This window comes from Sphaerodactylus townsendi, linkage group LG04, assembly GCF_021028975.2.
Source record: "Sphaerodactylus townsendi isolate TG3544 linkage group LG04, MPM_Stown_v2.3, whole genome shotgun sequence".
Classification (NCBI taxonomy): Eukaryota; Metazoa; Chordata; class Lepidosauria; order Squamata; family Sphaerodactylidae; genus Sphaerodactylus; species Sphaerodactylus townsendi.
This window is the reverse complement of record NC_059428.1, coordinates 110,872,604-110,885,225: the sequence shown is the minus strand read 5'-3', so window position 1 is coordinate 110,885,225 and position 12,622 is coordinate 110,872,604. Positions and strand designations below refer to the sequence as shown.

General features: G+C 44.7%; 1 protein-coding gene across 3 annotated transcripts in view; it reads left to right on the top strand.

Annotated features, from left to right (window-relative positions):
• The window catches only part of DNAJC3 (DnaJ heat shock protein family (Hsp40) member C3), a 57,600-nt gene extending 45,833 nt beyond the window's left edge, over positions 1 to 11,767 (top strand). For all 3 annotated transcript variants that reach the window (XM_048494998.1, XM_048495000.1, XM_048494999.1), the window contains exons 10-12: positions 4,834 to 4,966; positions 6,327 to 6,475; positions 9,242 to 11,767. In XM_048494998.1, the coding sequence (XP_048350955.1) occupies positions 4,834 to 4,966; positions 6,327 to 6,475; positions 9,242 to 9,396 (437 nt within the window). In that variant the 3' untranslated portion in view covers positions 9,397 to 11,767. The remainder of the gene's footprint in view (positions 1 to 4,833; positions 4,967 to 6,326; positions 6,476 to 9,241) is intronic.
• Positions 11,768 to 12,622: the final 855 nt, after the last annotated feature.

The window sequence follows — 12,622 nt, the reverse complement described above, 5'->3', positions numbered from 1 at the left end:
TCTATTGACTGTGAAACCTACCACATGTCCTCTGGATTTGTGCCTGTCCTGGCTGAAGGTCAGCAGGGATAGACAACGAACCGCTTTGGGAAATATTATCAATTTTCCCTGAGTTCTGGGACCTTCCTTTGGGGGCTAAAAGAGGCAGTCATGCAGCTGCACTTTTAAAACACCATCATTAGATCAGAGGTGGGATCCAGCAGGTTCTCACAGGCTCCTGAGAGTAGGTTACTAATTATTTGTGTGTGCCGAGAGGGGGCTACTAATTGGTGATTTTGCCACGTCATTTTTGCCTTAGTTATGCCCTCCTCTCAGCAGTAGTGTGCAGAACTTGAAGCAGTCTAGCAGGAGGTGCACCGGCGTGCGTGGCAGCCTGCGCCTGTGTGCATTCGTTTCCTGCCCAAGGACCAGCGCAGTGGCTGCGTCCTTGCCACAGCCCTGCCCAGGAATGCCCCGCCCCAGAATGCCTGGCCATGCCCCCGTCGTGCCCTGCCCAGCCCCATTGGCGCTACGCCACAGTTTGAATCTCACCACCATGGGAACCTGTTACTAAAATTTTTGGATTCCACCACTCCATTAGATCCTTTAGATCCATCCAACTAGTGGACAACGTCCCATCTTCCATACCTGGATAAAGTAGTTGAGAGAGTGGTTGTGGAGCAGCTTCAGGTTTTGCTGGAGGATGCATCAGTCTGGGAGCCATTCCAGTGTGACTTCCACCCTGGCCATAGGATGGAGGCGACTTTGGTTGCCCTCATGAAAATCTCCGGAGATAACTAGACTGAGGCAGATCGACCCTGCTGTTATTGCTTGACTTAACAACAGTGTTCGATCTAGTTGATGATGAGTTTTTGGCTCACTGCCTTGCCATCACTGGGACAGCAGTTGTTGTGCTCATTTGCAGTTGTTGTGCTCATTTCTCCAGGGATGAGAACAATTGGGGAGAGGTCCTCAGCACACCAGTCATTGGTGTGTGAGGTCCCACAAGGGACAGTCCTTTCTCCAACCTTTTTTAACATCTATATGTGCCCTCTTGCTAAGTTGGTCTGGAGTTTCAGGCTGGGATGTCATCAGTATGCTGATGATGGATGGTGTTAAAAGGTCTTCCCTTTTCGATGGTTATGCAGGTTCTAAATGCAAAAGTACAACCTCTCTGCTTTTCCATTCCTGCCCCAGCTGAGCCTGGGACTCAAGGCCCTGAAATTGAGCCTTGATGGCAGGTTGGTGTGGAATGGTAAGCTAGGAGAAAAAGAGATGGCAGCAGCAAAGCAACAGGTAAAAGAAAGGATTACGCCTCTTCTCTCCTTTCTACTAGTGTTGCCTGGCAAATGATCATCACCTCTGTAGCCTGCCATTGGAGAGACCAGGTCTCCCGCTCTGTTGCCCAACCTGCTGCAGGCAGGCAGGAAGAAAAAAGACTAAAATGGTCCTGTTCCAGTGATGTCTCTTCCATCAAGTACCTGGAAGTGATGGGATGTCTCTGGTGTGACATCAATGCAGTGCTCTGGGATTTGGGCAAAACTAGAATCTCTGGGATTTGCCAGAAGTGAAATCACACCACCGGTGTGGCATCATTCCCCTTGGCCAGCCCTCTCCCTTCATTTGCCAGCCGTTAGCTGCCAGCCCTCTCTGCCGAAGGTGCAAACCTAGGGTCAGCAATCTTGTCGCTGAGCTTTCTGTCCTAAATATGCAGCAACATTCAGAGAAACCTGGATGTTGGAGTGGCTATCTTTTATGCTTTGTAGTGAGGGTGAGGATATAAATTGGATTATTTTAACAGCATGATGGTACCCTCTCCCCACTAGCAGGAGTGTACTTTGGTTGCCACTGGCAGTAAACAGAAAAGGCTATATTGTGGTAGGTGTTCATTATGAGGCTTTATAATGTGTTCACTGGATGGAATAGATGAGGTTGTCTGGTGTTTAATGATACTGGGGCAATAAAACTGTGTGATGGAAAGGTCCCAGAAGTTTCACTTTCCAATTTGGATATAGCTGTGGAGTGTTTATTATGGGCACGGACAGCCATCTCCTGCTGGCTTCCCAAGCTGAATGGCCAAAGTGTTAAAAAATGTCTGTGGTAGGCAAGGCACATCACAGTAGGCCAGCTAGTGCAGATGAAAGAGAAGTAATGTTTGCACTTTGTTTGGTGGATGGATGCTTAAATCACCAGAGCATCAGAAGGATTTTTTTCCTAATCTTCAGAAAAGTATTGCCGGCAGCCCCCAAGTGTCTAAGTGATATAAATTGGTCACCATCTCCTGCAGGCTTGCCCAGAAACAACAACAAGATGAATGTAATGCCTACTGAGAGGGAACAGCTGCTGGAAGATAATCTGATGCAAATACTTTGTCTTACTTAGAAAAGCTAGAAGTCTTAGATCAGTAATGAGACGTTCCAAGATTAGAAACGGAGAAACCAGAAAGGACTCATTACCCAAGGAATGCAAAGCAGGCCTGGGCAAAGGGCACTGCCTTAGAAGCTTATGTATTCCATTTCTTCCCTTAGAGCAATAATATAATTATGGAAATCCATTTTTGAATGTTTGCTTTAAAACTCCCATTTACTCCAAAATACTGAGTACCTGAAATCCTTACCTTTACAAAAAAGGATCATACGATGTAGTCAAGTAGTAAAGCAGCAAGTGGCTGGAGGTGACCCAGGGAAGTGATGGTATTGTGTGGGTTTAACTATAGAGTTTTGGGCAAATGCTAGAATGTCATCCCAGGTAATGACATCACTTTTGGGTTGCACTGGAAGTGACACCATTATGCTGAGAATACTGATTTCTCACTTCCCATTTCACCTACCATTTTACTGTTGCTGCCCAGTGAGTGGCAGCAGGCAGTGGAGTTGAGTTCCTGAGGAGAGTGCATAGCTCAAAATTCAGTCAGATGATCAACCTTTATTGGCATAAGTCAAACCAAAACTTTGAAGACATCTATATGTATAAAAAGTTAACCATTCGTTTGTTCCTCACGCTCTAACTCATGAACCGCTGGAGCAAACGTCCTGAAATTTTCAGGGAATGCTGCTCATCTGTCCGAGTGTGTTTTCTGCTCCTTGGAAGCCTCAGGTACAACACCTGAGGCAGGTAAATCCAATAGGCTGGGGTGGCATCCGGAGTGCATGCGCGACTCCTCTGAGCCATTGGAGACAGCCAGGGGCCCACAGCAGCAGGAAGGTGCGAGCGGAGCGCCGGAAGGAGGAAGTGAGTCGGCCGCTGTGGGAAGATGCAGAGGCCCAGGCAATTGGACCCAGTCCCGGTCCCGAGCTGAGTGGCGCTGGGGGTGGGGGGTGGGGAGAGAACTGAAAGGTCAGGTGGAAGGAGGAAGCCAGCCGCCCTCCTCGGGAATCGCGGAGGTAATCTGAGCCACAGCAACGTGTGGCCGGGTATGCTAGTAGCAATATAAAAAAATGACACTAATAAAAGTTTTCCGTCCTATGGTCTTGGGTCCTCATGATTATAAGGGTAAATCTTAGCACCAAGCTGGTCATATGCAGATTTTGGTCAGATGAAAAAAGGATACTGGGGCACTTCCCCTCCCTGCGCAGGGCCCTTGGGCAATGGAACCTTCCATCCCTCCCTGTCCTGGGGGTTGTCCTCCCCAGAGATGTTCTTTTCCAGTTGGCCCAAGGGGCCAAGAAACAATTTAGCCCACAGGGCGCCTGGTGTTGAAGGCTGCCCTCTCTGGCTTCTCCAGCTGTCTCTTCCCTAACCCCCCCCCCCCGTGTGTCAGGCCCCGCCCTGCCGCAGTTGCCTCACTAACTGCCGGAGTTGGCTAGACAGCTGACGTGCCACACCCAGTTGCCTCACTGGACGAGCAACTGCTGCCTGATGGGAGGTGGCCCTGGCACACCCTCCCAACGCACCCTCCTCACGAGCTGTCTGGCCCTTCCACCACTCCACACCCCTCCCACGTCACACTGCTGCAGCGGCAGCTCCTGAGCTTCCCTTTGCTCTCCCTTAAATCCCCTTCCCAGACTCAAAACCCTCCCCCTGCCCAACTGCAGCATGTCCCTGCTGAGCCGATCGGGCTCAGCTGCGCTCCGGGCGCTGCCGGAGCTACGGAGCTTCGTTTCTTTGAAGCATCCTCGCGTTGAAACTTCAACGCATTTCCGTGCCGGTCCCGAGGAACCCCCCTGCCCAGCCGGCCTCAGGATCGCTGGCTTCAGTCCGGGCGCGGGGGCGGCTACTATCGCTCCGCCCGCTCCCAGGCACACCCATTTTTCAACATGGAGCCATCTCACTTTATGAGGGAAAGAACTGATTTTAAAAATCAAGTACGTTGGCATGGAGAACACAATCAAAGATAACATGGGAAATATAATCAATACAGTTATTATTGCAAGGATAAAATCTTTCTTGATAGGGGACTTTCTGGAATCTTCCTAAAAGAACAGTTGTGGGAAGCACATTAAGCCTAGCCAGCATAAAAGCAGGTCATAACTGTGGAAAAGTCAAATGATAAAAATACAAAGCTACAGACCCCTGCCTTGGGATAATTCCTGAATTTAATGTGAACAAGATTTCCATAGTTCAGAACTTGCGCTTTATGTTCAGAGGGCTTTGACTTGAATCTGTGAAATCTTTGGATGGCAGCTGAGGAGCCTTAGAAAAAACAGAGCTTCTAAAAAAAGATAGCTGCTGCTAGTCCAAGGAGCATACGCTGGACCAGGTGGACCAGCAATCTGACTGATATGGCAGTTTTCATATGTTTATATGCTTAAATAAACTAGATGATAATTTACTTGGCACAAATGAAACACCTGAGACAAACGTCTGCAGAAGACGAATCATTGCAGAATAACTGAAGATATGTGTTCTGGGTAGCCATTAAGGATTACGAAGCTGCAAAGGAGCAGAACGACAATGATCAAGAGATCCTGGAAGGCTTGGAGAGAGCACAGAGGATGCTGAAGCAGTCTCAGAAGAGAGATTACTACAAAATTTTGGGAGTGAAACGGTGAGCATTATGATTGAGGCCTGGTCTGCTTCGAGGTGCCCCATCTGGCATAAGACGGTTCTTTTATCTCCACAGCGAGCTTGTGAGATAGGCTAGACTGAGAAGATGTTGAGTTTCCCAAAACGCTGAGTAAAGATCTGAGGCCAGACTTCTCAATTGAAGGCATGATTACCTACGATGCACAATGCTTGTAGAATACTAGCTCCCAGAAATTCCCAGAGCATCATGCAGTGCAGTGATGTCATAGTCAGGTATCCATGGAGAAGTGATGTCAACATAACTAACAAAGACAATTTTGCAAGCTTAAGCACGCACGCACGCACGCACACACACACACACATATGTCTTCGGTCATCAGCACTAATTGTAATGGGGCCAGGGAAGATCAGCAGGAGTCCTCTTGTAGAAACAGGTGAGTGACATAAGTTGATGACTGGAGCAACTTGGAAAATTAAGAAGATGACTGCTTAAAGGTGTCCCATGGAAGGTAGTCCTTCCCTGTGCTAACTTGGTCTGAATCTATGCTCTGTTGTCTAACACTTGCGAAAGAGTTCAGGGTTAGTCCAAAGAGACATTTTGTACTCTTGATCTCCACACTAGTGGTATCTTCAAGTGTTGCTCCAAGAGCCATTGTGCAGTGGTTAGTCTGGGCTGCCCCTGTGAGTGTATGTAGCTGATTCATCAGGCTTATCCTGGTGATATGTCTCCTGCGTTTCCAGTTATGACTCCTTGGTTCACATTTAGCATAATGATTTTTTTTGCCTTGATATTTGGGGCAAGACAGCAGGGTATAGTCTGATCTCTCAGAAGTTAAATAGGGTCAGTAATTTGAAGGAAGACTCTGCAGAGGGAGGCAATGGCAAACCACCTCACTTGCCTGGAAAGCCATCAGCACTGACTTGATGGCACTTTACACATACATTCTATTTTATTAATAGTTCTCATGCTCTTCTTTAAAGATTGACACTTTTTAACATTTGAGTAACAGCAAAGAGGAACCTGTGTGAAAACTGGATTAATTCTGTTCCAAGATTACAGGATCCACTTGACCTAAAATCCAAAGGAGGAAAACATTCAAAAGGCATTATGTATGAAGAAGAGAGATTATGTATGATGAAGAGAGATATTGGAGAGATTTTCACTCTAATTTCTGTAGTGCACAATAAATGCCCCCAAAGATTCTTTTATCATTATTCTTTGGAAATATTTCTACAGAGTATTTTAAAAACTCTGTAGCAGAAAAGTCTGGGGAATGTCAACTTCCTTCCATTTTTGCAAACCTGGTAAGATTGAAGTTTGTTTCAGCATGAAAACCATTGAGAAGTTTGTTTTGCAAATAACTTCCTATTTATTTTTACAGGAATGCCAGAAAACAAGAAATTGTAAAAGCCTATAGGAAGCTAGCAATGCAGTGGCATCCGGATAACTTCCAGGATGAAGAAGAGAAGAAGAAAGCAGAGAAAAAGTTCATTGATATAGCAGCAGCCAAAGAAGTCCTCACTGATCCAGGTCTGTTAGCTGATAGCTAGTTTGTGGTTTCTGTGGGCCTCATAATCCATAAACTCAACAGCAAACAAGTTTGTTTTAGATTTCATCCTATTTAAATGTTAAAAGCAAAACTTATTTTCCTTCCACATACTGCATTCCTTTCTTAGGCCTTGAGAAAAGCATTTTACTAATCTGATATAGGTCCAAACTGGATTCATTTAAGAGCTCAACTGAGTTATAATTTTTGTTGTTACAAAGCTAGATTTGAGTCCAGTAGCTCTTTGGAGACCAACAAGATTTTTTGGATTTAAGCCTTTGAGAGTCAAAGCTTCCTTCATCAGATACAAATATTCTTATTTAAGATTATGATTGTGGTTTGGATTTAGGGGTGCCCTTGTGCAAACAGAAGGGCCATCCAGTTGCAAGGGGGAAAGGTTCCATCATTTTCGTTGGCATACGCTGCTGTTGTCCCCCACTGTATTCCATGTATACCGCCCATGTTGTCCCCCACTGTATTCTCATTGTACACCGCCCAGAGCCCTTCGGGGGTTGGGCGGTCTATTAAGCCGAAAATACTAATTATACTAATACTAATACTACTACTACTACTACTACTACTACTACTACTACTACTACTACTACTACTAATAATAATAATAATAATAATAATAATAATAAAAAATGTGGAATGATGTAGGACATGCAGAAAGCAGGAAAGAATTGCTCTTTGGGTCCAACCCAGAGATTCCAATTTAATCAAAACCCGAACACAGGACATTCAGTGCCTTAACCTGAGTCAGACAGTGAGTTTGTCAAGGTCAGTATTGTCCACTCTGACTGGCAGCAGCTCTCCAGGGTCTCAGGTGGAGGCCTTCAAGCTGAAGATGCCAGTGACTGACTGTGGGATTCTGTGCATGACCCATTACACACGTAATTCTTACCTTGGGACTCTTCTCTGTGCACTGGGCTTGCAGAAGGCTCTCCTCATGTTTCTGTATTTATATGTGAGGAGGCAGCCCCGCTGCCGCTTGCTGAAGTCTCAACCGGCCTCTCTTTTTGCTACTTCCTTTCCGCTTTTCTTAACTCTGCTTATCAGCAGCCTTAAAGGCACAGATCTCATCATACAAAGTAGTTCTAAGACTAGAGCTTATATTCTCTTCCCATCCCTTCCACTCCACACACACACTCTCTTTCTGTTGCTGCGGCTGCAAGAGAGAGACTTATTTTTAAAACAGAAGGTTGTCTGAAAAAAAAGTTTTAGAAAGCCCTCCCAATAATTGGGGAAGGCAGAAGCAGAGTGGGGGAGGTAACCTGGCTTGTGTTGTTCCTTTGCAAAAGCCAACTCTTGATATATTGATATAAACGTTTAGAAAAGCTGACCCTTTCTGCAAATTGAGAAATGCCATCCCCTAGAGAAGGGATAATGGACAGCACAGCAAGGAAGAAGGGTTGAGGAGAGAACCACCTGGGGAGGAGGAGATCTGGATCTTAGTAGGCACAAGAAAATTGCATTAAACAAAACAACCTCATTTCTGTCAGATGGACAGTTACTGGTGGCAGTTGGTGGTGGTGATGCAGGAGATGAGAGCCAAACACTTATCTCCAGCCCGGTGGGATTCAAAAGTGGTGAGGAATTGCAGGAGGGAAGGGGGGTGGGTCAGAGGGCCCAACATCGTGCAAGATCCATGCTGGAATGAAAAGTTTCTCCCAAGGCAAAATACTTGCTTCTTGCACTGCCAAGCTCTGTGCCCTTGGTTGAATTCAGGCATTGCTTTATTTCAAGCAAGCCCTCCCTGGTGAAGGAAGAAGTTGAGCCATCTAGGGACATTTGCAATGGCCACGTTCTTCAAAACCAGGAAGCACAGAGAAGTACTATGTAAAGCACAGGGATATGGTGGAAAGAGGGGAGAACCAGCTGGATTGCTTTGGGTTGTATTTCAGCTTGCCTGGAGTGGGAAGGGTAGAAGTAGGGAGGTTGGTCATGGGCAGAGGGAAGATGTCCAGGGCAAAGCTGTGCCCACTGGCAAATCTGTCTGCTCTGGCGACAAAGCAAAATTAAATTCGTGCTAAAAGTGCTCTTGTTGCCGTGAGGAAAATAGAAAATGAAAGCATGGCTTGAGAAAATGTCCATACAAGAAATTTTGTGGTGAAGCACATTTGCCCCCATTGTACAGCAAATGACTGGTGCGTAACAGGCCCATGTAAAACAGATGCTGTACTGCTGAGCCATAGCCAGAACCTAATATTTATTGCTAGTAAAATAAAAATGAAAAAAACCCCACCCCACACCCTCTTTTCTCCTGTACTGGGAACTCAAAGCAGATTACAAAATGAAATAAACATGAAAATGCAATTTGCAGTATATGCCTCAGACGGCTTGGCCTCACCAGTCTAAATTTTAAGCAGGCAATAAATCCCAAGGACGTCCAAGTTAGTGATGGTTCTGCTGGCTTAGTGACCCCAGGGCCACAGGTGAAGAACCAAGAGCTCTTTTGTTCACACCTTAGTCTCTACATAGATCTACCCTGTGACTCGGATGTTCCAAGTTCTCTCCCTCTGCCTTGCCCCTGGCCACAGCCAGACTTCAAGGCACATGCAGATGAATTTGCAATAAAGATTCTTGTTATTAGTACAAGGATGCAGTTATTTGGGGTTCCATCTAGGTTCCCATAGACTCCTTATTCCTCATTCATCTCCCTTTTCCTTTTAACTGAACCATTTGCAGAGTGCATTCAAATTGTTTGTCATGTTTTATGATCTTACGCACATCCATCTTTTTTTTTTTAGAAATGCGACGGAAGTTCGATGCAGGAGAAGACCCATTGGATGCAGAAAGCCAACAGAATGGAGGAAACCCTTTCCACGGAGGCTGGAATACATGGCAGGGATTTGATCCTTTTAGTTCTGGAGGACCCTTTAAATTTAAGTTCCACTTCAGTTAGAAAACCTCTTTTCCTCCCTCCCTGTTCTGCTTCTATGAGTTTGATTTTATTTTTTATTTCTAAGTAACTTAAAACAGAGACATCTTTGAACAAGAACTTGAATAAAAACTAGCCCTTCTGTGATGGAAGGGTAAAATACTGGATACCAGAATGTGACACAGCAGCAGCCCTGTTAGTCCTACTTGGTTTTATATTTCAGGATGTCAGATTTCAACCCTTTACTAAAGATGTGGAAGAATAGTTAAGACTGCAGTCCTTGGCCTCTTTTCATAAGCAATTCTAAACCTTTAGTCCAAGACAAACTCATGTCAAAGAAAACATTTTATTCAAGAAAGCACTTTAAACTTTAGCATACTTTTTAATGACTTTTGTAGGACTCTGATTTGTTTGTAGAAATGATGAGAAAGAACAATATTTTTCAGTATAAATGCCAATATTTTGATTGACTGCTCTTTGGGAGCCACTGGAGGGATCTTCCCTGTCACCCTTGCAAGCTCTCATCTTATCAGAATCTCTTGAGTTGTGATGCAGGTCTGCCCTTGCAATAAGGAAAATCCCAGCAGGTCTTGAGCTTACTTAGACCTTCCCTGGGAGTTAGCATAATAACGTCTTTGATGTTACAATTTAGGATGCCGTGATGATCGTGCCTTAGCAAGGCTGCATTCAGACAAATAACTATGGTTAAGAAAAATGTGCACAGACTCAAATTGTTTCTGATCTTGCATATGAACCTCGCTTCTCCTGTTTCTTTCTCTTCCCAAAAATCAGTTAAAAGCTAACTCCTGTTGCCTGCTTTGTAGACATAGAGATGTGCACGCTAAGCAGAGCTAGCGGACTCCTCACTTGCTAGGATCCTGAACCCAGATTTAATTCTAGTGTAGAATCAAGGGGCAAATCCCCACTGAAAAAATAAACCTGTCTCCTCCCCCCTCTGTTTCAATAAAATATAGCACCTTTTTATTGCGATTTCTCCCTCCCCACCACAATGTGGGGGCTCAAAGTTAATCCCGGCATCAAACAATGCAACTATTTCCCCTGAACCCACCATCTGCTCTGAGGCTCTTTTGTTCTTTGTTCTGATTGGCTGTTGTGTTGGGAAAAGACGGGAACAATACCCCTCCCCTCTGTTTTTTTTTTCGTGCAGCTTCATAGTAGCGCAAGTAGTCTTTTTTACCTCATGCCAGCTATGGCAACTCCCGTTGTTGCTACGCATGTATGCTTGCTTGCTCCCCCTCTCTTTGCAGGAGCGTGTCTTCGTAGCCACGACCAGCACATACTCACACACAAAAAGGCGTTAGAGTAGACTGAACATTGAATTACTATTGTGCCAGTTCTGCACAATTTTCACAAACTGTTGTGAAAATCTAAGCTTGCTGTGAAAATGCTGCTTAGGGATATACCTGGGAAATCTCCAAAGATGACTAATGCCAAAAGGATACTTTCATTTATTTGTAGCTTCACAGGAATAACTTGGGCCTTCCTGTCATGGATGTAGATGTCGCACAGGAGCAGTGCTCTCAGTGCATGTGTTTTGAACAATACTTAAAACACTTTATTCCTTTTAGGACCATAATCAAAAGTGCAGGAGCCCGGGGTAGAGAGTAATCTTTGCTTTCTGCTGCAATCCTAAACAGAGTTACAAGGGAGTAGGCACCACTGAGCTCAGTGGAGCCTGTTGCTGAGTGAACATGCTCAGGCTTGCTGTGTTTTGGGCCTGACAAGTAGGTTCATTGACAAGTTCTATATTGCGTGGACTTTGCTGCACGTGGTTTTTTGAGTATAATTGTTGCCAAGGCACCATTAACAACTGCAAATTAGATTGATCCAAGAGTTCTTCAAGCCTAGTTTTGTAATCACATCAGTATAAACCAGCCTGTCTCAATTAACACAAGCCACTGCAGTAGATAAATGCTGTCCAAATGTTTGTAAAGATCCAATTTTTTAAAAAATGGAACAAAAAAGGACAATGCTATGGAGCTAAGGAGTTCTTTTGAAGATAAGAAGTTTGAACACATGCTTCCTTAGCTAAACAGTGTACTGGCAGTAGCAATTTTGATTAAAGCTGTTTCCTACTTTTATCAACAAGTTTCAAGCTTCTGTTAACACCAGTAAGCTTATCTTATGTGTGTTAGAGAGAAACCAGATTAATATAAAGCAGAGTGCCATATTTTTACCATTGGTTGCATGTCACAGAACCTTCTCCACTGTACCAGTGTTTACATGTGCTTGTATTTAATAGGATGACGGTGGGAGGAGAGAATAGATGGATGGAAAATGCATTCATTTCTCCTCTTAGGAGTAATTCAGCCATTGTTCTCCAGGTTGCTATAGAAAAATATTGGTATTTATTATTAAATGCCTTAAATGTTAACTAGCTTTGAGACTTTTTTACAGAAATAACTCTATGTGTATGTTAAGAGGCAACCTTGAATTTAATATGTGCTGAGGAAATACTGGGAGTAAACAGAAAATTTCTGTATCCTTATTTCAGACAACCTACAGCCTAGTTACAACTTGGTGGCTTCTAATCTGTCTTTCTCTCTGACATCTAATTTTTTGTGAAGGATTGTTGTGTGTGTTTGTTTTTGGTGTGGGAGACCATTCCATATACAGTCTGAAGTGGTTCCAGCCAGATGCTTATTTACTAGAGTCAAGCCAGATGGATTTTGGATTTATACCCCCTTTTTCTCCTATAAGGAGACTCAGAGGCTCACAAACTCTTTTCCTTTTCTATCCCCATAACCAAGGATGTAGGTAAGGGGAGGTTCTTGGGTTCAACCCCCCCATTACATGTCTGAAGCTCCGCCCCCGTTTGTGGGGGTTTTGTATTTTTAAGTGGGTTTTTTCAGTTTTTGGCCTGCAGGGAGCGCAGTTTTTAGGCTAGCTAGCAGCACCAAAAGTTCAGGGATTTGTTGGGAGACTCTCCTGATGACACCACCCAGGTTTGGTGAGGTTTGGATCAGGGGGTCCAAAGTTATGGACTCCCAAAGGGGGTGCCCCATCCCCCATTGTTTCCAATGGGAGCTAATAGAAGATGGGGGCTACACCTTTGAGGGTCCATAACTTTTGACCTCCTGAACCAAACTTCACTAAGCCTGGGTGGTATCATCAGGAGAGTCTCCTAAATATACCCTGAAAGTTTGGTGCTGCTAGCTTAACAATTTCACCCCTGACAGCAGGCACCCTCAAATTTCCCCAGATTCTTTTAAATCCATTCCCTTCGGCA